Genomic DNA, 27,947 nt, shown 5'->3' on the forward strand with positions numbered 1-27,947 from the left:
GCCCTCGTTCCAGATCCATTAAGAGGGTTCGCGCATGGTGACTGCGAGCGCTTGGTGGCGCTGCCTGGCGGAGGCTGGATGTGGCGTTGGGAGGCCGAGGTTGACGGTGGCATGGCCCCTGGCTGGGCTACATCAGAGCCTCCAAAAGCAGAGAGGGGTCATTCACTCCCAGTAGAAAGTAGAAAGTGGCTCTGAATGCTAAGCTGCATCTGAGCCTGGCTTCTGACACGAGCTGATAATCAGATTTACTCCCCTGGATCTGCCGGACTCCACAATGTGTCCCAGTGTCCCCCCCTGCTCCCGCCCCAGCCCCCCGCACACCCCCAAACCCCCCCAGTGACTCCCGCTCCGGAGCAAAGCTAATTGCACCCTGCAGAAACACAAATCTCCATGATTTAAAAAGTCACTCTTTTTCATGGGTTTAACCTTGTTAGGGCCTAAGCCAGGCTTTCTTATGCGCCAGGCTCTCTGTGAGGAATTCTCTGTTCCTCCTCCTGACAGAAACACAGGACAGAGACACACTTCTGTTTCGCCCCGAGTCCTCTCCCTGTCAGTGGGTTCACTCAGAGCCAGTGTCATTAAGTGTTCGTGTCTGTCCGTCTGTGTGTCTGTGTGCGTTAGTGAACATGTGTGTTCGGAGGGGGTCGGAGCACACGCCGGCCTCTCCTCTGCAGGCCATCTGGGACTCTGACTAATAGACATCCTCCATTCATCTCCCAGGGCTTGCATCTCCATCGGGGAGCTGTTGACCACAAACAGGCCTGTAATGATATTAGGCAGGACTGGCTCTGGGGTGGCTGTGCTGTGTGAGGCCGGCGTGTGGGCTGCCTGACGCCAGGAGGTCAGGCTGTTTCCTGGGGCCCTGTGGGGGACCCCAGAACTCCTTGTTGTAGTCACAGGCTATGTACTGTGCAGCTCTGAAGACATCCAGCAGCAGATGAGGGCAGCCGGGGGCGTGTCACGGCACTCATTGAACCACAGCCGGGTCAATCGTCGAACAGGTGAAGGTAGTTGGCATGGAAGAGGTGAAAGCGATGGCAGTTGCAGGTCAGCTACTTACAAACCCACAGGGGGAGGCAATGTTATTTAAGAGGTACCTGAAATGGGACCTGAAAGGTCAGGCGTGTGTGCATGCGTGTGTTGTGTGTATTCGTGCCGTTGTAAGGACGCTGTAAGGACCTGCGACAGTTTGTGGGCTGGAGGTCACCTGTCTCGCCGCACAAATCCCTGTTTTAGTCCCCCACTTGGGTGGGCGTGACTGACAGGAAAGGGGTTTTGGGGGGTGGAGTTGGAATTACTGTGGTAGAGGTGTAAGGAAGAGGGCTTTCTGTTCCCTTTTTATTTGTTTGGTTCCTACCTTATGTATTCCCCTCTACTTCACCACAATGCAAATCTGTAAAGCCTCAGATCTGAGTAAAGGGAATCAGTGTTGATGGTGGAGGGGTTTAAGGCTGATCCTGCTTGTATGAGTCACAGACAGTGTGCTCTTCTCTCAGTGTCTGAGGGCTCAACATTGAGGCCTCATGTCCACAATCATCGTCTGTGTGTGTCTGTGTGTGTCTGTGTGTGTCTGTGTGTGTCTGTGTGTGTCTGTGTGCGTGCAATTGTTATTCAAAATGAAAATCCCTCAAAAAGACTGGAAACCTCGCAACCTTTAGCATATCTTAATTTTTCCAAATAGTTTTGAAGGTTTTGGTTAGGTTTAGTGTTTGGGTTAAGGTTTGTGCAATAGTTTTGGTTAGGATGTGTGTTCAGTATTAGTTCAGGGTTTGAACTATATAACTAGTGAAGGAGTTACGGGTAGAACTAGTTAAGGGGTTGAGGATGGAAATAGTGAAAGCAAAAGAAGACATGAACTTTGTTTAGATGTAGCCTTATCCAAGACAAATACTGTAAATGTCCTGTGTGTCAGTGGGTCTTTTGTTGTGTTTGGGTGTTTGTTCTCTAAAGGCCATGGAGGGAGTGAATTAGTCCCTGGCCGTCTGTCTGTGGGCTGAGTTATTTCCCCTGGCAGTCAGCAGGCATCATAGCGTGTGTAGCCCCATCCCTCTACTTGTTCAATATTGACCATCCTGCCTGCTTTCATCTCAGCCCCGATCCTTGTTTAAAGAGCAATAGGACCATATCCTTTGTGTGTCTGTGTGCATGTGTGTTCATGTGTGTGAGCACGCATAAGTGCGTGAATGTGTAGAAAAGATGACAAGAAATGCAGGACAAGGTTGAGGCTTCTACTGTTTTGAGAATATGTGTGGCCTGTAATCTGTTTCTTAAACACAAGGGGGCGCTGAAGCTGACATGCATTATTTGAAAAAAAAATTGAGATCACATTTAATTTCTACTTTGACTGTTCATTCATCTTTATTTTGCAACTGGATAACGACTATGTGTTGCTTTATTGACAGCGTTTGGAAAGTGCCGACATCACCTGCATTACTTTATTAAACTATAGGAATTACTGTGTTGATTGAATTACACTATTCTGGATACAGTTAAACGGGACAGCTCATTTTACTCTCCCTTGATCACATTTGGTCCCACTTAATTTTGAATTAAATTGGCTCTGCTCAGTGGAGTTTAAAGTAGACTGATATGATGATTTGATCAATAATGTTTCAAACTTTTTCAAGATTGGGTCTGTGATTTTATTTTTATTTTTTGGTTGTAGGCTGAGCCTTAAAAGTCTTAGATCCTGCACAGACCTGCTCACTTTAACCGAGTTAATTTAGCTTAAAGGTGTGTGGGACCAAATTTTGATTTAGGGAGAGTTAAATGAATGCAGTTATTACTGTGTATGACACCCCGGTTTTTCTTCCCTTCAGGACCATACTGCCCCTGATGGACGTCCCTCCCTGTGTCCTCGTTTCCTGGCCCACATGAAGGCCTGTCCTGCAGACCTTAGACCCCGATGTTTCCTATCCAGCAAGCCCAGGCCACGACCTCCTCAGCAGGGACAGACTGAAGTAAGACAATCCTTGAGTGCACCGAAGATGCATGCATATACAGGTGAGCGAAGACCTTCCACGGTTTCCAGCCAGTCTATGGTCAGGGTTCTATCCGCTCGTTTCATACCATACAGTGGGCTAAATAACAACATAGGCTTACAAGATGAGAGAAAATAAAAGAACACTTTAGAAATCTCTCAACATTAATTCTATATTTAATATTGTGGTTATCAGATGGCATTGTCTCCATTAGGGAACAAGGTCCCCGTGTTGGAGCGGTGGAGGAAACCGACGGGGCCTTCATTAGCCCGTAATCCCTCCCTTAACCCACTTCGTTAAGGCCTAATCCCTCCCTCTGTGCTCTGGGGAGGAAGTGTGTGTAGCGCCGCCCTCCTGGTGGTCCTCCGCTAGTGTGTTTGCCAATGAAAAGCTGTCTGTCAGAATACCCACCGGTCCTTTCAGCGACCTGCCACTGAAGTGAAGGCATTTTAGCCCCCCCCCCTCGCCAGGGCCACGGCGACACTGCAGGGCACGTCTTTGAGGAGGGAGCGAAGGCGAGGGGGGAGCAGGGGGATATGGGCATTTCTCTGCTCTGCAATCCGCCGTCTCGTAACTAATTATTCCTGCATATGGTGGTGGGCTGCATCACAAACCTCCCTGACCTTGGTCCTCAAGGGAGACACGCTGGGCTGTCTTAAGGAGGGTAGCTTTGCTTTGCAGACATGTCATTCATACACACGCAAATGCGCGCACACACACACGCAAATGCACGCCGGCTCACACACACTCCGCTGTGTTCAACAGATGGTAGGGCTGGGCATTGTGAGAGCGGCTCAGTGCAGAAATGTGCTCCCCAGTGCAGCCTGCTTTATCCCCCTGCTACTGCTGACTCCTCTGTGTCACACGGACCGCCAGGAAACAGGAGTACATTGTTTCACACCCCTCTGGCCCCGCTGAGAAACGTGCGCGGTGGCAGGATGAACTGAGGCCCTGGAAGAAGGAAGCCGGGCGCTGTCGGCCGGAGCTGATGTTTGTAGTAGGGATCTGAGACACAGACGGGGAGTAAAAGGAGTGTGGGAGAGTGAGTTGCTGAGCCAGTAGTCCCCAGGTAGGGTGACGTTTAGATGGAAGTTTGTCGGGAGAGGACCGCGGTGACGTTGTGTTCTGGGATTTGCAGACGTGTCACTGAGGTGTCCTTATGCTAATCCCCAGTGCAGAGCGTGACAAACTGCAACAGAATAGAGATTTGAATAAGTTAGTTGATACGTGGACAGGATAACATCAAATGAATGATGAATCATGATTAATCATGAATAAATAGCTCTGCCTTCAGTCCTCCAGCATTGTGTATGAATAATACGGAGTTGGGAATTGGGCAGCTGGTCCAGCGGGTTGGGGTTCTGGAGCCTTTGTTAGAGCCCTGACCCACACAGCAGGGAGAACACTGTTTGCTCCTGGCCTTAGGAAAGTAGGAACCAAAATGTCATCAGCGTGTTTTGGCAGATACATCACTGAGCTGTAAAATATGATGAATACCATGACCCTGTCTGAGGACTGCGCATATCAACTATTATTCATCAGCATCCTTTTGTCAGTACTGAACAATGCCCGATGCCCGGACTTAAAGCTCGTCTCCTGCATGCCCCTGGGCTATTTTGAGCCAGTCAGATTTTTACATTTTAGCGAACGCTGTATTCCAGAGCTTCGTACATTTTGTAAATACATCTGAAGATAGCTTGGTGGGACAACGTTGCAACTCAATAGCAGCGAGTACACCATACTCAATGAAGTACCTACAGTATACAATCTGTAATTGTGAATCGGTTTCTTGTAAATTAGTTAAAATGTGCATGGAATTGAGTATGGTTAATGCAAAACATTCACCACCAATCCTAACCTGTATCATTTCTGTCTGTTGCAGTGTCCAGGAGCAGACCGCAGTACCCCAACACCACCAGGAGGAGGTGCTCCGCTGTTGTTGTTCCCTGTGTTCCAACACCAGTTTCACCCTGTCCCAGCAGAGCCTCCCCTGAGCTCCGTGTCACTGAATCTAGGCCACCAAGTATCAATCCCCACCCTGATTCGGCCCCACCTCAGATCCATCATCCGGAGGGGGGGACGGATACCAAGGATGAGGCACTAGAGAGGGGGGAAGTCCTCTTGGCTACTTCAGTGGCCTTCTGCCCTCCAGGGCCAGACTTAGACCTCAGTTGTGGGCCTGAAGACACTGGTCCCTTGGCCTCTCCGGTACCTAGTTTCTCAGAGGGTTCGCTCTCAGACTTCACTCGTCCCCCATCCAGCCAGTTCAGCCGGAGCACTGACCTGAGTAGTGGACGAAGCAGTGTCCTATCTGGTACAGTACAAGGAAAGCTTCCAAGCCAATTAAAAGAACATTTTCTCAAAGAAGCTGCATGCTACTTAGAATAATTGGTTTTCAGACATCTTAGAATTACGGTGTAAAAGTGTTGTAGGTGATACATTCTTACGTTTTCTGTAATTTTTTACACACAGGACATTTTAGCAGCGCCTTGCCCTTCTATATCCTTTCTCTGTATTCTTTCTTTTCCCAGAGGATCTGAGTGGCCTGAACTCTCCACTCTCCCGGCTCTGCTCCCCTTCCATGTCCCTGTCTGCTCTGGCCTCCTGCACCCCACAGGACTCCCCAACACCCCAACCCCTAAACCCAACCCTTCACCCACCTCTCCACCGCCCTGTCTCGGACCAGCTACAGCGCCGCTCATCTGACTGGACTACCCCGGAGCCCCAGTCGGGCTATGTCCTTTCACGTTACCCAGAACCATCCCTGGACCCCAACCGGGACTGTGCTGCCCCATCTTTTCCCTCAGAGACCTGGCGGTCCAGTCCTAGCCCGCAATGCGGAATAACCCTCAGGCCTGGGTCAGGCCTGGTCTCAGGTTCCGCCTCACCTTCTACGACGACTGAGAGGAAAGAATGGACGTCAAGCCGCTGGTCTGTCCTTCCCCCGATCTCTCCAGCAAGAGGTGAGCAGTGGTCCGTGCCCATATGTGCCATGCCCAGCCCTCCCCGTGTCTCCTTTCAGCCCCCCCCCCCCCCAGCCCCCTCCCCCCTCCTCCCTGGCAGTACACTTTACCCACGCGGCGCAGGTCTGATTGTCCTGGACATCTCCCCGGGTACAAAGGCACGGCAGCCAGCACACAGGAGAGGAAATGAAAGCCTGGCTCTACAGACGCCCTCCTCAGATCCTCCTGTGTCCATGGCCTTATGAGAGTCTGCTGTCAGCCCGGTTTTGTTTCCCCTGGTAATAAATAACGCAGAAAGCTTTTCTCTTCCCTTTAAATCGGCAATAGAAGGACTGCGGTGATGAATAGCTGGTACCGTTTGATTCCCAGTTCAAAGGCGGGCGAGGCGCGAGGCCCCCTTACAATAGAAAGGGGCGTGTCCCTGGCTCGTGCTCCCCCCCCCACCCCCCCACCCCCCCCCCCCCCGCTACTCTCTTCATACTTGGGCCACTGAAAGGCAGACGTGCTGCCGATGATCATAAATCCGCATTGACCACTGCTCTGATGGGGGCGAAACAGTAAGAGCTACAGGCCCACAATAGAATACCTCTGCGGCTCGCCACCGCTGCTAATTTACCGTTTAGCATCGGGATAAAGGACGGGCCGCTGACATCTGACTCTTATGGAGGACTTCATGAAAGGCTTTATGAAAAGAGAGCAAACAATTGGGACATTTTGTGGGGATTTTCTTTCTCTGTCCGAGACGTCTACTGTTCTCTGTGCAGTACTGTCCTACGGGGGGGCCACAGGCTCTATGGTGGCAAGCTGTTCTGTGTTGGGGAGTCGTCCATACCCAGTGTCGTTGGTTCATTCGTTTCACAAAAATCTAGGCGCACCCAGGTTACGGCGAAAACAATTCTCCTAACATGCAGGCAAAATGCTACTTAATACTGGAAGATATAGTTATTTATTTATTCCATGTTTAAAGATATTCAATTATGGGAGGAGTTATGAGAAGAAAATTGGCCGTTTGCTGAATTTCATTCCCATAGGATTTAAATGCTTTGGGCAGTGCCATACAGGCCCCTCTCGTGTGTTTGTTTGTCCGAGTGTGAGCGTCTGGGTGTACGCGAACCCCTCACCCCTCGACAGCCCCTTTCAGGAGGGTTCCTCCCTTTGTGTGCTCCCCTCAGCTCCTCACATCCCCACACAAGGGCCCAACAAACAGAGGGCGACCCCATGGCGACCCCTCGTTGAGCATCATCTCGGGAGTGTAACTGTCCTTGACAGTGGTGTGTCTCTGGGCCGGACCTGCCACCATCCAGCCCCAGGTCACCACCCAGCCTTTCGGAACTACGGTGTGGCCAGAGTGGGAGGGGGGCGCAGGGGTATACACGGGGGAAACAGAGGGGCCTTGTCTGGGCCTGACTCTCTCCCGGGCCTGTCTGGCCTTAACCCTCTCCCCAGCCCGGCTGCCCAACTCTGTAGCGCTACTCGGTGGACAATGAAGGCTGACTTGACAACAGCAATATGCTTAGAAGTGTCAAGTCAAGTCCCTTCATTGTCAGCCTCTGAGAGCTGAGGCTCTGGAATTAACGTGTGTGTATGTGTGTGTGTGTGTGTGTGTGTGTGTGTTTGTGTGATTGTGTGAAGGCATACGCGCACAGGAGCTGATTTTACATATGCTCTAATTGCAGATGTATACATGAGGTGATGTTTTGTCAGTGGAAAACGTCATATTAACGTCATATTATGACACACGGCCAAAGAAATGTAAATACTTGATTACAAAAATAGACAAGAAGAGTCGGTGTGGTCAGTTTAACCTGCGCTGTGAGCCAGGTATGTGGTAATTATGGCTTAGAGGGTGAGGGGTCCTCCTACCCATTTAGTGTAGTGAGATGAAACCCATGCCCAACACGATCCTAAGGCTCCCAGTGAGCTAACACAGACTCCCCCTGGGGGGCTCTCTCTGTCCCACGGAGGTCCTGATTTGGTGCTGGCGGAGGGTTAATGACACCAGCTCTGGATGAGGAGTTGTGGATGTTTGTTGGACCGGTCTGAGTGAAGTGTGTTTTGTTTGCGTGCAAAGGTGCGAAACGGCACCGTCTCTGTTAAGCCTAGAGGGGACAGGCAATCGGGCACTAACTGAGTTAACAAATAAAGACTTGGGTTAAAATCCTGATAAGGATGTGTGCATCTGCCTGTGCTTAATCCTCAATAACAGGTGGTTATGTATATGCCCTATATTCCCTTTCTAGTTAAAGATGCAATTCAGTTATATAACCTACATACAGGCGGCTCTGGGAATTGAACCTACAATCTTTGCCATGGTATCCCAACTCAGCAAGAGGCTGACATTAACGCCTTCCTCTGTGTGCTGTTTCAGATGGCAGTGACACAGTGGCTTCTCAATCGCGCTGTTCTCAGGTCAGCTCAAGCCAGTCCCGTGTGTTTGATGAACTGGAGGCCGTCGCCCCCCGGACATCCTTCTGTCCGTCCCTGGACCACCCTCTCAGCTCAGCAGACTGCAGCCCACCTGGCACAGGTGCAGTACCGATCGCACTTTTGTGTCTGGCGGATCGAGATAAAAGGTCCTACCTGACTGGGTACACGCAATCAGTAGATCAGTACAAACCATACAGACAGCAAATATATGCTAAAACTGTAGAAACTTCTTAAAGAAGAAACTGTTCGTGTGGCAATTGGCTACTGCATTGTGTCAAAGTTGGAAAAATATTACTCTTACTCTTTGACTGGTACTGTACATAAATGCTTAAGCAGGTTCTTTTGGTATTCCTACCTGGGCAGTCCATGGTAAATAACCTTGTTAAGACAATATAAAAACTACTCAAGCCTAGTAGCCTACAGTTCTGCTCCATTTTTCATTGTAACACCCAAATTAGGTACCTACTCCATAATTAGACTTGGGACATCACGTGGATGCAGTTTGATTAGGTGGAACAGAAAAGCAGCACCTTGTATGTTTAGAGTTGAAAACTCATGGTCTCCATACCTCCATGCAATGCCATGACAATTGACCATATGGTGGCGCTATAACAATCTATATGCTCTACTGTGTAGTTTAGAGGTTGCATTGTTCTAAGGGGAAAACCCTTTTGTTCAAGCTCATTGGCTCATGGCCGCCATATTGTTTTTGCTAGACCCCTGGAAAATTGAGCGTTTAATGTGGGCTACATATTTGTGATGTTTGGATAAGTGAGCTAAAGCGTAGAGGAGCTAATTATGGGGAAATGTAATTTGCTGCTTGCAGCTTTTGATGTTTGTTGTTGTTGTGGCCTTCTTTGTCTGGTCCCCCTTAATGCCTCAATTAGACATTTTCGCCTTTCTCAGCCTGGTCGCGTATGCGTGTGTCCTGAGGGTGGTCAGTGCAGTGAGCTGTGAAGAGGAACATTACCCAACAGATACTCTTTTTCTCAGCCACTAAGGACTTCCCCCAAGCTAATCCCTGACAAGGTGTTTAAGATGTTAAACCCGCTTGCCTGACCTGAAACGGTGTCTGACCCCTGTCAACTTTGCCCTGAGGATGTGGATGGATCATGTCGGCTACCACAACTGCTGCAGCAACATCTAAGATCCGCTCTTCTGTTTGTTCAAAAAAAAAGAATCTGTTTTTGCTGTCGGTATAGAGTTTCCAGTTACGAGCGTGGAAAGCCGTCGATGTACCTATCAGTCAAGCTGATCTGGACTAACGGCCTCGTACATGCATCTGAATAACAGCCATCAAAGTGTGTCTCCGACATCTGGGTGGCAGTATAGCTAGTTAACACTTTAATCACATGGTTAGGCCTTTCTTATCTGTAACAGTGTCTCTTTACAACAGATTGCAATCGCTCATGACTAACGAGGGGGTTAGTTCCCAGCCTAACTGCGAGTGGGTCCCATTACAAGGTGACTTACGTTGATCCACGGGACTTCCCATACAAAAACTCCTTAATCAATCAGACAGACAGGCAGTTCCTTTTCCCTCACCTGAAGGGAGTTCGTTTTCAAGTAGGAACACACTAAGAAACCGGCACAAGGCGTCAGAGATGTAGAGGCATGACGAGACTACGTTCTCCATTGTACCCGGTATCGTCTCTCATTCTCTGAAACGGTGAAACTATTCAGATACAGTCGGGCATGGCCCGATGGTTTGGGACGGAGAGCTGAAGCAGGCCTGACTGCAGTGGAGCGTGATATGAGACAGACAGCGTCTGTATGAAATCCCCTCCCAGGGAACAGCAGTTCCACACCCTTCTCTGCCTGGATGGCGTGGGCCGAGGATTTGCATGGGCAGGAAGCCCACACTGTTACTGATCCCCTTTTAATTGGGTGTGACAGAGAACTTTGGAGCTTTAGACTGAGGGCTGCAGAAGGAGGGTTTCAAAGAATAGATTGATACAGTATTATATTGTTCACCCGGATGCTATCATCTGGGTCAGCCTGGCCTACAGGACCCCTGGTTCTCATGTTCTCAAGGTCCGAACTCTTGTATTCCAGTTAGTGTGTTGATTGACTAATTGATCCAATGCAGTTCCTTATTTCCTTTTGATGCTTTTCGATTTGATTTGTTAGATATGCTGTTGCTCATACGACAATGCAGCGGATGTCCTGATTAATGCAAAACACAGATTAATGTCAATGATATTTCATGTCATCAAACTGGTAATGTAATAACGTCCAACTTAATGTACTAAAATCTTGAATGGTTAACAAAACCTTTTGTTTAGTTCGCCAAACTACCAAACCACGTTGATATATTTGACGGGCAGTTTGTCCCATTCTTCTATGCATATCCTCTCATGCTCAGTCAGATTGGATCAAGAATCTTGGTGGACATTTCAAGTCTCCATTTAGATGTTTGATGGTGTTCAAGTCTGGGCTTTGGCTGGATCTCTCTGGGATATTCCAAGTAGGACTGGGAATTGCGAGGAACCTTACAATACGAAATAATATGATACTTAGGTGCCAAAATGATATGTATTGCGATTTCCATGATTCCATGTATTGCGATTTCAATATTGTTTTTAAATTTTATTTCTTTCATATAACTATTTGCAAACAATTCAGTCAAACTTCCAAAGACCAAAAAGTTTGAATAATACAATAAAACCATGTGTCTGTCAGTTACAGTTACTCTTTTGAAAAATAAAGTCTGTATTCTAAAGTGCATTGTGCCTAGGGATAAGGGTTTGGTTAATATATACAGTGGGGTGAACAAGTATTTGATACACTGCCGATTTTGCACGTTTTCCTGCACGTTTTCATGCAATAAAATAAAAAGATTGTGTGATTTGCTTTGCCTGTCCAGAAATGTGGGTAGTTTGGTAAGAAGACATTCTAGCCTTGTATTGGCTTTGTGCTTGGGTGATTGTTTTGTCTGAGGTCCGGTGTGCTCTGGATCTGGTTTTCTTTATGGACCTCTGTATTTTTCTGCATTCATCCTTCCTTCAATCCTGACTAGTCTCTCATTCCCTGCCACCAAGAGGCATCCCCATAGCATGATGCTTCCACCACCTTACTTTGCCTTAGGGATGGTATTACACATGTAATGAGCGATACCTTTCTTTCACCAGGTGTAGCTCTTGGCATTCTGACCAATTTGTTTAGTTTTCTCCTCCTGCTCTTTGAGTCCTTCTGGCAGCATGTCAAATGCTTTAGGAAGAGTCTTAGTGGTTCCATACTTCTTCCATTTCACAATGATTGAGCCCACTTTGGTCTTTATCTTCCCTATATCTAGGCCTCAGCAGAATTCTTTCTCAGAGGTCTACAGAGTTCTTTGGACTTCATGGCTTGGTTTTTGCAATGTCAATTATTAGAGTTGAATGGATAACCACAGCACATTTCTAGTTACATCTGCCAAATTCCTCCTGTAGGCCCTGGGATTTAAACTTCCTTACTTTAAATAATTGGCCTGCCTCTAACCTATTTGGGTATCTGAAAAGGTTTCTAAATCCTTTAGTGTTGTTAAAACCACCACATGCATCACACTCCAGCACCTTTATTGCCTCCTTACATCTCCTGTAGCTACCCAGGTCACAGAACTAGTGGGACTGGCTGGTGTTTAACGCGGGTGTCTCCTGCAGACCACAAGACTTTTACCCAGCTAAGCAAACATAGACATGAGGTCTCGAAACAAGTTAAACCTTCGTCCCTTTTCAGGTGCCATCCTCCACTGCCTAGGTCATGAGGAAGGTACTCTGCCCTTAACCTGCTGCACTAACAAGACTTTCCCTGCTCTGTAGTGGGTGTGTCACAGGATTGGGTAGACTGACAATGAGAAAACATGTTTCTATTGTACACATCGCACCCTCTGTACCAGTGCTTATATATCAGCATGCTTTTCAGAAACATCAAAGGGAGGTATACATAATGCATTCATAAAACCTTTGAGAAACCATTCTTAACCGTTTCATAAATGCTGTGGTATTTATATCAACTCGAAAACAACATTAATCAAATGTAACGTTTTCTTTGCAAGTATTGCAAGTCATCTTTGGATTTAGCTACAGGTCTGCTGATGTAACTGACTGGTAGGTTCTGTGCAGCACAAGACGTCGATAGCCTCTGCTGAGCTTAAGCAGGAGTGTCAGTTAGCGTTGCTGGTGCAAGGGTTCAGGTTTCAAGCAAGGTTACCCAGCATGTTAAAATGACACTTGTTGCTCTGGTGATGTCCAGAGTTTACTTCAAATCATTTTTGAAATCATTCAAATATTATTAGCATTTGCTTCAGCCTACTTTGTTGGACATTCATGGTTTTTGCACTTTTTCTTTTACTATGTTATGTACATAAAATAAGAAATTATGCAAGAACATAGTTGAAAGGATTACAAATGAAATAAAATGCTGGTGTATAATGCCATAAATTTACCGGAGCCAGCTATGTGGAGCCACCAAGCTGACTTGGTTCGAGTCCCGACTGCTGCTAAACTTATTATCAAGCTTGACTCGCCGGTTGATGTAATAACAACCAACTAATGTAATAACTCATAACATTTTGCCGGAAATGTTACTACGGTTTTAGTGTTTATTACATCAACTGCCAACTTGTTATTGGTTTTCTTACAAAGACGTAGTACATTCACAATAGTTACAACATGGACCAGCATTGTTAACAAGCAGTGTTTTTACAGTAACCAGTGTCATTACATTTACTGAGTCTGTCCTGTGTGCAGATATGTCCCCTGGCCTTGCTGCTCTGACAGTAGGTTGTGACATGGGGGAGCTGGGCTCCCTTTCCCGGGTGCAGCTCCTGCTCTTGGACCGACCGGAACCCATGAACCCGCGCTTTCTCTCTGGTCAACACCAGCACTCACTGGGAAAGGATGTAACAAGAGGCCACACTGCCAAGCTCAGCGCCAGCAGACCCGGACCATGTGCCACAGGTAACCTAGATTTCCCAATGAACCCGAACTCAGACTAGGGTTTGTTTGGGAAGGAGAATGATCCAGCACTTTATGTACATTGTGATTGGGACATTGTCTCAGTAAGATTACAAGACCAGCTCACTGTTCAGTTTTGACAGTTGCCCTGAGCTAAATGACCTTTGATAAAAACACCTAAAAACGTTGATTTCATAATAGGGAAAATCCAGACAGATAAGTATTTTGCACTTAAGGTTGAACAGGGGAATACCAAGCTGCGTTCAGGGTGTGTTCCTGCCGGTTGTTGGCCGGCCTTGAGGGTAATGTCTTTACAGTGTGAACCAGCCCTTTGAAGCTCTGCAGGGCCGTCTCTCATCTGCTCCTAGGCATGCTGCTGCAGGCTGTAAACTCAAAGGCCATAAAGTGGAGGCTCATTTCTGTCTAGTTTTTATTGGGATATGATTCGCCGTGTTAATAAAGATCAAACCGCCTTATGTTTATCATTAACCTGGATAAGTTAGCACAGACGCACTGACAACACAATAAATATGTCTATGTACCAATGGCCCGGTCTGCGTGAGTCGACGGCCTGTGTGTATCAGTATGGTCGATGCCGTTGTCTTTCGACATAGCGGTGATATTTGATCAAACACCATAAAACGCTAAAAGACATAGAAGTGGTCGATTAGCAAACAGTTTGAAATGTCCCATTTGAAATTTATTGGCAATGCAAAAGATGTTGAACGTCTTCAACCATTATGTTGAGAATACCGTGACTTTGGCTTAGAGTGCTGCTTCTGCTACAAATTGGATTTCGTCCCTCGAATGAAGTCAAACAATCAAACTAAATCCTCTTCAATCATTGCATATCGCTGTAGTCCTGTGTGGAAATGTAGACATTGCATGGGGACAGTCTGTCTGTCTGTCCCCTCACTGTCTCTTGAATGTTTTTTTCCATTCTGTCTTTGCACCTGGCACACTCCTGGGAGACAGGTGATCTTTCAGGGTTTGGTTGCACTATTTATATTAGTATTTGCTGAGATTAGAAACCATACTTGACTAATACATGGCATTACTAATATCTGTGCACACACGTTAACACAAAAGGAAACTCACGCAGGCGTGTGCACGTTGGAACCCCCCCCCCCCCACACGCACGCACGCACGCACGGATACATACACGCACAGACACATCCAGTTTACGTCCTCAGATTTTGTGTATGTTGTTTTTGTCAGGCGTCCTACAGCCCGTCACAGCTGCCAGCTGTGGAAACGGCAGTGCTTCGGAGAGGTGTGCTGCCACAGGCGAAGTCCGTGGAGAGCGTGAACTCACGATGGTACGTTTCTGGACCCCCTCCGGAATCTTCCCCACCGTGGCCTTTCATCAGTCTTCGTAAATGACTATTGCACATTGTTGTTAGAGCACTGGCTATAAAAACACAGACACTGACTGACAGTCAGCCCAGAAGAACCTCGGCGTACATGACACAATACGCACAAAGGGCCTTCATTTATAAACTTGAACTGGCATGAATTTTTTAACTGCCAACCCAGTTCAGGGAGCCAAACGGTTGTTGGGAACTTAAGCACAATGCCGCGACGGCGAGGGACGCGTGCTGTGCGGCAGGTGTGTCCTTAATCAGTGGGAGCAACAGGAGGGAGGGGCTGATGACTGTACCGTTGAAAGAGACCAGACAGCCTTTCACGCCGTGAGCCACTCAGTTCCTGCCTCTGTCACGGGGGGTCCACTCAGTCCTCGAGGCACTCCGAACAAGGAAATACAGGGGGGGGGGGGGCTCTCTTTTTGGAGGATGCGCCATTGGTTGGATGGATCAGACGGGGTCAGGGGTGAGGGGTCAGGGGGTAAACGCTGCACTGTGAGTGGCTTGGTGCAGCGGAATGGATGCAGGTGCCCCACGCGATGGACCATTAATCTCCTTTATGACGGAGAAGAGAGCCTCCTCTGCTCTTTGAAAGGCTCAACGTGCCTTATAAGCCCCCTGCAATTATGTTTTACCACAATGAAGTGTTCAGAGAACGCGGAGCATGATTCATCTTAGGATATTAGCATAATGCAGCACTGGAACAAGCGCAGGTTTGAGTTAAGTGTGCTGGTATGGGGTGAGAATGCATTGTGTGCTTGTACCGGGGAAACCATGCTTAGACTAAAGAACACGCTGACAACTAATTTGGTTGTGTATTTCCTGATTAATGTTATATTCAGCCGACACAACAACAAGCCAGTTAATCAAACCTGTCGAGAGATATTTGCCGTAATTGCTGTCTGCCTGGACAGTAAAACACTTTGGTTTCATGCTAATTCTTAAACATAGTTAATGAAGTTGAGGTAGGACAGTGTTGTCCGTTTTTTTTTAGGCTTGTTCCACTAGGTTCAACCCGGGTGTCATGGAATCATTTGACCTTTGTGTTTGATGCTTTTGTTTCCAGCCAGGAGACCCGGAGGATGGCCCCAGGTCTCCGTGGTCGTGGACCGGTGACTCCGGTCCATCCGACATCATCTCCAGGTCTCCCTGCTCACCCTGCCAGTACAGCTGTGGTACGTCACACCTCCGTCCCCCTTATCACACCCAGTCCGCAGGGTTTCGTGTAAACCTTATTGTTATATGAGGATCTCTGTCTGCAGTGGCTGAACCGATCTACCCGACAAAATAAACCCTGTTTTGACCTTTATTACTTCCTGCAGGCATTTTGAGTAGTCTGTCGTTTTTTTATCCCTGGTGAAGCTGATACCCAGCGGACACTCGAGGATCTCGCACAGATCTCTGAACATCCACTCTTAATCAGCAGGATTTTAAGTGACCCTCACTGACTTTCCGTACTGATCTTTATACAACAGCTTGCTCATCGTGTTTTTAAGCGTTCAGTTTCTGGGTAAACCGAATCCTACTTCTCTGTGAACCTTTAACAGCTTCTTTCAATCTGTCACTACCCACAACAGGTTTTCCTTACCGTGGGGGTTTCATCTCTGTAAAGCCCACTCCGTCCAAACTAGAGCGGGTCTTAATCAAAGTCATTGTCTCCTCACTGTCACCTCTGTTTGGCCGCGTTACTCTGCCTCCGGAACACTTAAGCCTGTTAATCCATGGTTGAGCCTACTGGACGAGCAGAGTGGTCGTCTCCTACACGGCCATCTTGTGTACACTGATTAATAATGGGTTCAATGTCAGAGCTGGTACAGTAGGAACCACTAAAACAGCTTTCCAGGAAGGGAAGAGAACGGTCAATTGGGTTTACTTACCTGCACCACTCCTGGGCAGACAAAATGGTGCCAACTCACACAGAGGCTCTGTTTCTGGCTCATAGACAACTATGAAGTCTTTCGGTTATTTTTTTAATTACATTTTTTAAATGATGGCTTAGATTATTTGCTGAGTATAGTCCGGTGTGATATCCTGCAGTGGGCAGTAATTTGTGGACATCAGATCACTTATTTGAAGCATTCAGAAAGGCTGGACTTAGTCAGGTTCAGTAGAAGCCGGAGTCAGCCATCGCAAAGCATTCTTCTGATCTTTTGATACGAAAATAGATCCCAGAATGATCAGCTTTCAGAAAATGTAGTTCGAAATATTTTTTGCTCTACAGAATCTTGGCTATACCCCTCAGATCAAAACCCAGACGTCTGTTTTCTGAGTCTATTTTTGGGAATGTTCAGGCAAAAACAAAAGTAATGGGTTGGAGTTTGTTTCATGGTTAACAACTCCTGGTGTGAGCACTAGACAGGATACGCAGATCCCTGAACAAACAAAAGCAAATGTGCCCTGAGGATGCTTTTCGTGTCACAAACTTTTTACACAGGGAATCTGAGGAAGGTCCTGTCTAAACCTTACCAACACAAACTTAACCAAAACACATGCTTGACCATTGTAACACTCTCTGTTTAAGAAGTGTAAAGGGACCCCACCCATTCCCCTTTCAGCAAGTCAGGCCATTCCTCTGTTCTGCTCATCCCTGCCGACAGGCAAATGCTAAAACAAGAATGTGTGGTGGTTGAGACAACACCGTTCTGGTCTGGGTCATCGGAAACCATGGTACGGTAATGTTTAAATAAAAAGAAAAATGGCAGGTATCCTGGCAACACTTTCAGTCTGGCTGTCATGTCGTCATGGCTACCTGGTCATCTCAAGTTTCCAATTGGCTTAGTCATACCGCCCCTCCCCCCCATGACTACAACTCAGGTTTTCAACACTGTAGTGCCCTCAAAGCTGATCAGGAAGCTAGTGGATCTGGAGCCCTAGACAGTATAGCCGACCCCAGATGGTGAGAGTAGACAACATCGCCTCCACCACGCTGATCCACATCACCAAAGGGCATGCTTAGCCACCTCTGTGATGCCACTTAAGAACATATATTTTTAAACATATTTTTGCCCCCAAAACTCCAACTTACAGGTAGAGATAATGGAGGGGTGGGGGGGGGGGGGGCCTGGCCCCCACAATGTTACCGACAGGTCAGTTTGACCACACAGACTGAGAGTCTGAATAAAATCTTTGTCCTTTATTTTAACTGTACATTGCATTATTAGTGCTTGTGTGGAATTTCTTATTTTGTGTTATAGGTACTCCATTTAACCGACTGCTCTATTTAGCGCTGTTAATTTCATCACACAGAGAGGAACCTCTACTGTAATGTGTATGTGACCAATGCAACCTTTCCAAACCGATGTCTGTGTCAAGAATAGTTACTATTTTTGACCAAACACTCTTCTCCCTTTCACTTTCACTCTTAACTTTCTGCTCTGTGAATTGTCTCTGTCTTTGCTGGTCTCTTTGATCTGGCAGTTCCTCCTCCGCCATACCTGCCCAGGGTCTGTGATCAGGTGTCTAGTTTTTACGCTGGCCCTAATGGCCCATGTCTGGCTGTGTTTCCCCTCCGTGACGGAGCCATTACAAACCCAGTTGTCGTACGTGTGATTGAACGGCCAATGCTTGAGGGCCACTGTGCTCCAAGATGAACGACGACCGCGGGCAGCGACACACGTTCCGCTGCTTGTTGACTGATGTCAGAACACCATGACCGATGGGCTCCACTCACTGGTCAGAGACCGAGAGTTCTGTCACACGACTGCTTCTACGATCTTTACAGATGGGGAGGAGTCGGACAGCCAAACAAGCCAGGCCTCTACTACCCTGAATGACAGAAACTCAGGTCAGTAACACTGCGAAAGATGGCTTTATATGAGATTGTAAATTTTCCACTGTTTTATTACATCTTTTGTACATGACTTTAATGGAAGCTCATTGTGCTAATTTGATGTGGGCAACAAAGGTTTTTGTGTTAGAGCCCCTAAACATCCCACAATGCAATGATGGTCTTAGTTAATGGTTTTGGGGAAACGAACCTGGCACATTAAAAAAGATGCACAGGTATCCTTGGTGATGATCTGTGTGTTCTGGCACAATCCCCTCTGAGAGGCCAAAGACATGGTCAGAGTCCAGGAGAGGGTCGTGGTGAGGGCGCCTCGGGGTCAGCCTCGGGGTCAGCCTCGGGGTCAGCAAGCTTTTGAGAGGTGCCCCAGTGTGTGGGATGGCTTTGTGTGGCCAGAGGTTAGGTGAGATTGGGTTTCCAAGGGGAGGGATGAGGCAGTCAAAAACTCTCAATAGAGCTCCCTAAGTAGTCCATAGAATGACACAGTTACGACTCAATGTGACACTATGGAGACAGCCCTGTAAGGGGACCGCATGGAGTTCCACTTTGAATTAATCGACGATAAGGTAGGCCTCTAACTTAAATGTAAAAATTAAAACATGAATCGCAAGTACAATACACAGACCTGGTTGTCATAGTACAGGCCTGTTTTCATCATACAGGCCAACAGTACTGCAGTAAGGTTAAATTGATGGAGTCAGAAACATCCTACAGGAAGTTGGTGAGATCCATTGAAAGGTCTCAATCTCTATCATAATTCATTCATACGTGCTATAAACCCCCTCATCATTGATTCATGGCTGATTCGGTTCTGTCCGATCACCCCTGTGTTTAGCATTCAGCTGCTACTGAAGATGTTAGCACACTAAATGAATGTTGTTATGGGTCTGGGCCACAAAGAAAAGTAATCTGGCCCGACCCTGGTGGATTGTTCCGGAAGGCTTCGGGGAGCCCCTAGCTGGACAGATTATGGCTGGTGAAAGAGGAGAAAGAAACACTGGAGCAGAGATTAGTCGTGTTCCAAGAGGAATGACCCCCCCCCCACACACACACACCGTGGACCACACACTGGTCATGTAGCTGTGTCACCATTGTTTCTAACCCACTGTGGGCGCGGCAGCCATTGTCTCTTCCAAAATCCACAATATCTCACTCCTTGCCCTTTTCCAAACCTGGATCCGTCCAGGCCCTTTGATTGGCACTTGTCAGAAGCTTTAAGAGCGGATGACGTGTTGCAAAATGAACAGGCTGATAAAAGATGCCTGAAAAGACAATCCCTGCCCATGAATAATAATCTGGAAAGGATTTGCCTTTTTTATCCACCCTTCCTTTTCTTTCCTCCTTTCTTCTGGACAGAGACCAGGCTCTGGGTGGCATCTGTCAATGGCCCCGGCAAACTGATTGTCTGACTGACGCTCATCCCTTTCTCAAACACACAAAGACAGAGAGATACAAGGCCCACCTTCCTGTGTCTCTCCAATGCACTGGATGGAGAGGTCTTCTGTGTGTGGACAGCCAGGCCGTGTATGCGTTTCTGTGTTCAGGGAAAAAGCCGGGCGGAGGGAGGGTGTTTTTTTTTTCTTCGTGGCCTTTTCGAGATCAGGGAGGGGATTGACTTGGCTGTTCGCAGCCAAATCCAGCTATCTGCCCCGTTCAGATGGTTCTGTTGGTATGGTAACCTGGTGTGTGTGTTTTCGATGTTTTTTAAACAGGACACTGCCTTGTTTCCAGCGTGAACTGACCAGTAATCACTGCCCAGCATTTACGGATTAGACCATGTTCGAATAGAAGCTTTTAGAAAGGAAGGTACCAAATCCTGAATAATTTCAGCAAAGCTTTTGCTTTGTATCAAAGATGCCTCAAAGTGGCCATGTTTAAAATGATTGTGAGTCTTGTCGGGTACATCTTGTGCAGAAATGGAGATAAACGTGTTCTAAAATATTTATTTAAAACACTTAAAACCTTCTGGTTAAACCATTGTATTGGGTTAAATAAATAATCTTAACATTATTGGTGTTGGTCACAAATAAAATGCATGAGGTGGGCTGGAGCTTACCATCCATTTGGAACTGGGCTGAACAGTTCACTGTGGTGGAAGACAGGCTGTCAAATGAGATGCGGCGCTATCCATTTGAGCTGCTGACCTCTAACCTTTCACCACAATATTAGATGACTGTCCAAAGTGCTTCTGATGAAAGATATAACATGGCGGAAACTTTGCTCTGTTGGTCAAATGTTCTGCTGATTGCGGTGACAGACTGTCCTAACACTGAAATGCTTTAAGGTTTTTCGATTCATCTCCCATGTGGAAACAAGTAACACTCTTGGTAGGAAAAGTAACAATGAACGGCTACTTTAGTGTAGAAAAAAAAGCCTAAATATAGCTCTCTACTGATGGTGCTAGATCAGGAAGTGCATTATTCAGTCTTGTCATTGGAAGATAATAGGGTTCCTAACTGGGGCCCAGTGCCAAATCAAATGCCTGGTTAATTTTTCCAAAGGGAGTATCCCTCTTTCATTTAGGATGTGAAAGAACGGATGAGTGGAGATGTGACTCGGATGTTCAGAGAGGAGAAATGGAAATGGTGGCGGGGGGGCGGGGGGGTGTGTTGGAAACAAAGTGGTTTCGTAAGTAGGAACAATGGATGCAGAAGCTCTAGGTAGGAGGCTAACTTTAGAAATGCTTTGTGGAAGTCTTTTGGAGATCCAAATGTATCGTCAAACCAGGTGAGTCAGCATCATGGAGATACAATAACCAGTGAATGACAGTAACACCACAGTCTGATAATGAACTGCTTGATGACTCTTACTCAACTGGGGTAGAAATCTGCCTATCCTCTTATTTCTATGTGGTCCTATGGGAATGTGCAGCTTGTAATTGTTCTCCATCTCTTTGTGTCCCCATGCAGGCCCCGGCCCTGACCAGGAAGCCTCAGAGAGGGAGGAGCCTGGTTGCACTCTCCGAGGGGAGCGTGTCGGAACTTCCGCGGGTGGGAGGAGGAGACCTGGGAGGACGGAGCGCAGAATGAGGCAGAAGGAGCGAATAAGGGAAGAGAGAAAAACAAAGGTGCTGAACATCTACTCCAAGCTCCAGGACAGAGGTGCCCTCCAGCCGAGCCACAACCGGGGGCGCTCCAAGTTCGAGGACTGTGAGTGAACCAACGGATCCATTAACCCATCACACATTTAAAACCCCACGCCGCTGCCGAGCCACGCTCGTCCACACGCCTCGTCTCACCACGGAGGGGTGTTATACTCTTGCCTCTCGACCACCACAATGTCCCTTTAGTCTGAAGCTCTACACTTTTCACTGTTTCACCATTTCAATTAGCCGCTTAGTTTTTCCTGTTTCTCCTAGTGTCTAGTTACTGACACGCTACTCATTGTCACCGTGTCCGTCCTGGCTAGTCCCAGAATGAGCATATTGCTGCTCAGGTCAAGGTTAAGGGGGTGGGAGCCCCAGACAGGTCACAGGGTCAGGCTTGCTCCTGTGTGCCCACCCACTTGTGAATGGGGCTGATTGGACAGGTTTGTCCTGCCGGTAATCAACCGAGATGAAGAGCCATGCAGCTGTCCGCCCACGCGACAACTTAACGGTTCTCTGTTTCTCTGTTTCTCTTTCCTAAGGGGATATTGGCTCTACATGGCTTTATATTTTTAGCATTTGTTGTCAAACGTACCTTGTATCGTTGTCTTTGTTGGTTTGTGTGATTATGACTGTGTGCGCTGGTTTCCCTATCTTGTTATGATGAAATTGTCCAGAAATGAACACATGGCTAAAAGTTAGTACGCGCGGACCAATTAGAGCCCCCTCAAACGGTTCTAATTGGTCTTAATTGGCACCCCCTTGTCTGCCAGTACCCGCTGGCCAAAGCACTCAGAGACACCTCTCCTCTTCCATTCTTCCTCTCCTAGTCTAGACACTTTCCTCTCACTTCCTTCCTGTGCGTCCCACTCATCCATGCGTTCATCTTTAAGCGCCCAGGCATCCACTTTCTCGGGTGGTCGTTTCCTGCCAGGACTGTGACGGCTGATGGGCTGTAAATTGTATACAGAGAGTGGAAGCAATGCCAGACGGAGGAGTATTTTCACCCTACAGGGGTGGGGTTTGCCTAGGAGCGGACGGTACAATACCTGTCTTGAGTGCGTGATTGTTTTGGATACATACTGTAGGTGCAGAGAGGCTGATATCAGCTCAGAGCTCCATTGTTTGTCGTAGTCCCTTTCAGCAAGGTTTAGTGTACCTGTGCTGCCAGCCTCAACTGGGAGAGGGCCTCTGATGAATGTGGGTGTTGACGGGAAACACCTGGCGGCCTGGTGACTGCCACGCCTCAGCACACCCACCCCGGCCAGGAACACCGGATGGCCTCTCCTGTGTCGAGGACCGAGGGAGGCGGGGAATCGGCGGCGCTCAGCGTTGGCTTGTTGTTTTCACCTGTGTGAATAGGTTTGTCGAAAAGGCCCCGGCGGTTCTGTACAGACTGATTAAGTGAGGGTGGCTGGTAACAAAAGAGGGCACGTGCGTGTGCGCCTGTATGCCCGCGCGCATGCGCCTGTGTGTACAGAGCGGCTGTTTGCTCAGCCTTTGGTCTGGAATACCTCTGTGTATTTACCATTAGCTCCAAATGACTGGGCAAACAAACAGCCAGCCTATTGATGAGCAGCAGCATGGAATATGCCCACTCACTGTGGTTGTTTTCAAAGGGCGCAGGGAAGGAGAGGCAGAGCACAGCAAAGTGAATCTGTCAAAGACTCCATTATATGGTGTCCAAACAGAGAGGGCCCTTTACAATGCCCTTATTAATGGCACAATGTCAAGGAGAGCCGGGGCAATCATAGCAGATGATTTGGCTTTGTTTGGTTATCAGTACGGCTCAGTTATGGCAGATGATTAGAGGCTTTGAGCACTTATCAGTGTGGATCTCTCTCTCTCTGTGTGTGTGTGTGTGTGTGTGTGCGTGCGCTAGGTGATTCGATGTAGCCGCGTGTGTCTGTGTTCGTAGTGGTTTGTGGTGAGGTGGGTGGGTGGGTGGCATGCTGCCAGAGATGGGAGTGTGGTCGCTGCGTGTGTCTTTGTTTGTTTTCCCCTCTCTCTCCTGACGGGGATTGTGAAGGGGCGGAGCCTCAATTATGGGGCCGGTTGCTAAATTCTGCTCCCAGCCCTCCCAACTCCTCATCTGAAGGAGTGTGGACTCAGAGGCGGCGAAGGGACTGGAGCATACTGCCAGATTCTCCTCCTGAATAAAAAAAAAGCTGTTCAATGTTTATCGTGGAATTATGTCTGCTCTTATTTCTCAAATATCTAAAAAAATATCTGAACCATCTTGTAATAGATAGTTGTACATCGGTTCTAACTTACATACCTGTTCAAAAGTAATTACTTGTGATTTATTTGATACAGTCATCTGGCCATTAGGTTATTACTGTCTCAAGACTAGAGCAAACCTGTGGTATCTGTAAATAATGGAATGCTAGTCTTTAATGCTCATTGTCTTGATACAGTTGTTCAGTGAATAGTTCAGAGAATAGTAAAAAGAATGCTTTTTAACATTGAATGGAGCTCCGGAATTAAGGGCCTTTTACTGCATTTCCTCCAGCACCTCCTACTGGCCTAGTAGAAGCTCTCATCTATCTGCTTTTAGAATGTTATCCTGAAAGCATTCTAGAAGGGAACTAGAACATCCAGGTTCAATAGAGACCTTGTTGGTTGTTCCATGAACACACACATATCATGTAAAATAATCCAGACTAGGACAGAACAGTTTTGTTGAATTTATGTCAGTGATGCTTTTATTTTCACTGTACTACATATGAAACTATTGAAACTATCCTGAAGCTTTGATTTACATTGAGATTGTAGGACAACCCTCATTATCTGTTCTGTTTGGGGTCTCGACACTGCAGAATTAAAGGATAATCATAGCACTTAAAGAGCTTAAACCCAACATATCCCCAAACTTTCCCATAATGCCCTGTCGTGACGCTACCACAGTGGATAAAGTTTAGCCGGTCATGTGAAGTCCATCGTATGAATATAATCAGTCTAAATACAGGTTGTTGATCAGATAGTATGTAGGTTAGGTTGGGCTCTTACATTCTCCCGCTGGAAGAAAAACAGGTCATTTCTGCTCTAGCACTGAATGTGACCTTTGTTAGGGGAATTATGTGACATTATATATTTGTGATGATGAGCAGAAACAAAGGTCTGGGATTAAGCGGGAAAAAGAGGGATAGAAACAAACAAGAGAGCGAAAAGTGAAACAAGACAATAGAACCTCTGTGTTCATGCTTGGTTCCACGCTCTCACACGGCTACAGGCTTCCTGAACAGTGTGGAAGGACCTTGTTACTGTCAAACATCTGAACATAACCTAGATATCAATTTAAAAAGAGAAAACGGTCATATGCAAACTGTGTCTCACTTTGAATGATGTTGTTTGTTTTGTTCAGGTTGGGATCCTGTGAGAAAATATAAATCATGCGTTCATGAATGCCTGCACCGTGTCAGATCAGCAATCAGGCCCTTTGTCATCTGTCAGCTGGAGACATTGAAAGTGATGCCCAAGTGTGTGTTAAATGAGTTGTGACTTGAGGCCTTTAGCTGTCGGCAGAGCAGTAGCCATCTCGAAATGCGCGAGCAGTGACACCGAAGAAACCGAACAAAAGCATCAAAACAAACGCCAGTAAAAGACTGGACCCCTCTTGCTCATCATCATCATCATCGTAGCCCTATTCTTTCTCCCTCGGTCGCTACTGAATCACCTCACTCTCATTACAGATTACAGCTTTAACAGAGTGACTCGCACTTTTCTCCCTTTCTCTCGCCTTTCTGTGCCACAGTCTTTCTCTTGATTAACATTTTCTGCTAGGCTTCACACCAAAGGCGCAACCTGTGTGCTTTACAGGCCATCTAAAAAGGAAGAAAAAAAAAAAAGCCATCAAGCGCTGGAGTGGAATCAGATAAGGCTATCAGGCAGGAGGCTTTAAGGCCTGGGCTTTGTCCGGCTCCTCGGCCCGCCTCTGCTTCCTCCCTCAATCTCTCACTCCACTGCTCCTTTTGTCCAGCTGATTTCCCGACGGATTGGCCCGCTCAGTTGCAGACCCCCTGATCTCCCTCCAGCACAGGCTATCAAGTCACATAACTGTGTGTGTGTGTGTGTGTGTGTGTGCGTGACAGAAAGTGGACACACATCAGCCCTAAGAGGTGCAAGGCAGAGGCCCAAGGACAAGAAACAGGCCCAGGGAGTGATAGGACTGGGACACTGCCTACCAGGGACTGACGAGCCTCAGTCTGCCCCTATGCTAAAGAGAAGGGATGGGGGGGATCCATTAATTGTCACACAAGCTGTCAATTCACTTCATTGGATTGATCAGTGCACTGATCCAGGCAGTGGGGTGTGTGTCTATTCAAGAGTGTTAGATTGAGGGCTGGCTAATGCCCCTGGACAGGCCCTGCTCGGGGACTGAGCGTGGGGCTCGCGGGTCTCAGTGAAAGCTGCCTTCTCGTCACACATATTTGCAAACAGATGTACGCAGCCGCGTTGTTGCGTTTTCATCTATCAAGCTTTAACAAGTCAAGTTGACTAGATGCGAATGTAACGCTTTGCATGTGAAAGGCGGAGACTGCGGAAGGCCTGGTTTTGATTAGGCCTAAGCAGATAAATGACAGATTGAAACGTCCCCTCTGCAACCTGGGAGCAACCCAGAGGTCCAAGGGTTTAAGTCCAGACTGATATAAACGCTGTTCCTCTCCCTTTCTTCTGCCACCCGATGAATGGATCCATTATTCAGTTGACTCTGTCTCATCTGACTGAATTGAAGTGGCTGCAGCTCTTTCTTAATCTTCCTCTTCCCCCTCAGTTTTGCTCACCAATTTGTCTTGGATTCAGAATTACTTGCCATTGGAAATGTTGACTAGTCTATACTTGTGGCATCCTCAACATTTATATTCATAATATCCTATATGTGTCCTATGTACTTAAATCCTCATTTCTTCTTTTCCCTTAGTGATAATGATGCCAATACTTTCATCTATAAAAGTACACTCATTTTTAAGGTATGGCGAACAGTATAAAGGCGTGTTTTTCCCAGAACAATGTTTGAAAAATATTTCCACATTTACATTGACTGACTGACCGACTTATTGCTTAACAAATGTAAATTCAAAATGCTTAGGAGCTAATCCAGTCGGTCTTTGTACCTCGTCTCTGAAATGGTTGTTTCAATTTAAACAGCTTACGTTGCTCCCTTTCAGTGTTCTCAAACATGGCAGTCATTCGATGCTGGGTGCATAAATATTGGATAACTTTGTGCCAAACCAAGTTGGAGTTTGTAGACACCTGACCCACAAGGAGTCACTGGAGCCCAAAGAGACAAAGCAACTCTGTCCAACATCCTGACCATCCATCTTGGACGGTTCATTAGCAGCACCAAGCACTGTCACTGTGCCTGAACCAAGATTTGAACTCATGACTTTCTGTATTTGCGAGCCATTGACTTTAGTGCTGCGCCAATCATGAGCACCAGGAAGTGCATTTTTTCAGTCGCGTAAAATGTCTGTCTTGTGATGATACCCTGTAAAGGCAATTGTGTACCTTATTCTTAATCCAACTTTGTTCCAGTACTATATATGTAAAGAATGTGAAAAATAAGTTTTTGATGCATTTCAAGTGTACCACCCCATTCAGTGTTGGTGCCCCCTTTAGTTCAATGTTGGTTTCTGTGTAAACACACACACACAGATACACAAAGACTAAGCAGTGAAGTTATCGCATTAATTTTAATTTACTGTTTGGGAACATCTAATAACCCTTAACCTATGTACATAGGTACACTAAGTCCCCCATGTGTCCAGATATTTCACAAAATGTGTCAACATGCAACCACATTCACAGTGCAATCACATACACAGTACATTGTGATTAGTATGAAATAAGGGAGAATATTTGAGTTTACAGTTCAGTTTGCTGTTGCCTGGTGATGTGTGAGGATTTGTAAGCAGTTGATTTGAATTGAACACACTATGTTCATCTGTGAAACACTGAGCTTCGTGTTTACTCTCCTCTTCCTTTCTTTATTGCAGTCAACTTCTTGGCAAAGTATTGCATTTTCAGCCAGGAGAAACTGACAGAATACAAAAGGGCTTTTGAAGCGGTAAGTGAAAGGAGATTTAAACCCTCTCTGTCCACTCAGATACACTCCCTCTTTCTCTTTCTTACTCTCTCCTTTTCACTCTTCCTGTCTGTCCTCATTCTAACTTTTTGGTTACATGTTTGTTGTTCATGATGATGAGAGCATTGATCCCTTCACTTGGAAGCCTTATTCTAACGTTTTGGTTAGATGATGAGGATGATAGCGGTAGCAATATTGTTGATGATAGCAGCATTGATGATGTTGGTGATGACAGCATTGATGACGAAGATACCCCTTCGGTATATTCTAACTTTTTGATTACATGATGATGGTGATCGTGTTGATGATGATGATGATGAT

The 27,947-nt window shown here is 46.8% G+C and overlaps 1 protein-coding gene across 2 annotated transcripts in view; it reads left to right on the top strand.

Annotated features, from left to right (window-relative positions):
- LOC105030163 overlaps nucleotides 1-27,947 on the top strand; it is a 38,996-nt gene that overhangs the window by 5,008 nt on the left and 6,041 nt on the right. The window contains exons 3-12 of one of the 2 annotated variants that reach the window (XM_020043036.3): nucleotides 2,820-3,003; nucleotides 4,864-5,295; nucleotides 5,513-5,944; nucleotides 8,313-8,471; nucleotides 13,102-13,311; nucleotides 14,527-14,627; nucleotides 15,739-15,847; nucleotides 18,394-18,456; nucleotides 21,366-21,605; nucleotides 27,538-27,608. In XM_020043036.3, the coding sequence (XP_019898595.2) occupies nucleotides 2,820-3,003; nucleotides 4,864-5,295; nucleotides 5,513-5,944; nucleotides 8,313-8,471; nucleotides 13,102-13,311; nucleotides 14,527-14,627; nucleotides 15,739-15,847; nucleotides 18,394-18,456; nucleotides 21,366-21,605; nucleotides 27,538-27,608 (2,001 nt within the window). Of the gene's footprint in view, nucleotides 1-2,819; nucleotides 3,004-4,863; nucleotides 5,296-5,512; nucleotides 5,945-8,312; nucleotides 8,472-13,101; nucleotides 13,312-14,526; nucleotides 14,628-15,738; nucleotides 15,848-18,393; nucleotides 18,457-21,365; nucleotides 21,606-27,537; nucleotides 27,609-27,947 lie in introns of those variants that run through there. The other variant, XM_020043037.3, reaches the window with a different exon arrangement.

Source organism: Esox lucius, chromosome 23, assembly GCF_011004845.1.
Source record: "Esox lucius isolate fEsoLuc1 chromosome 23, fEsoLuc1.pri, whole genome shotgun sequence".
Lineage (NCBI taxonomy): Eukaryota > Metazoa > Chordata > Actinopteri > Esociformes > Esocidae > Esox > Esox lucius.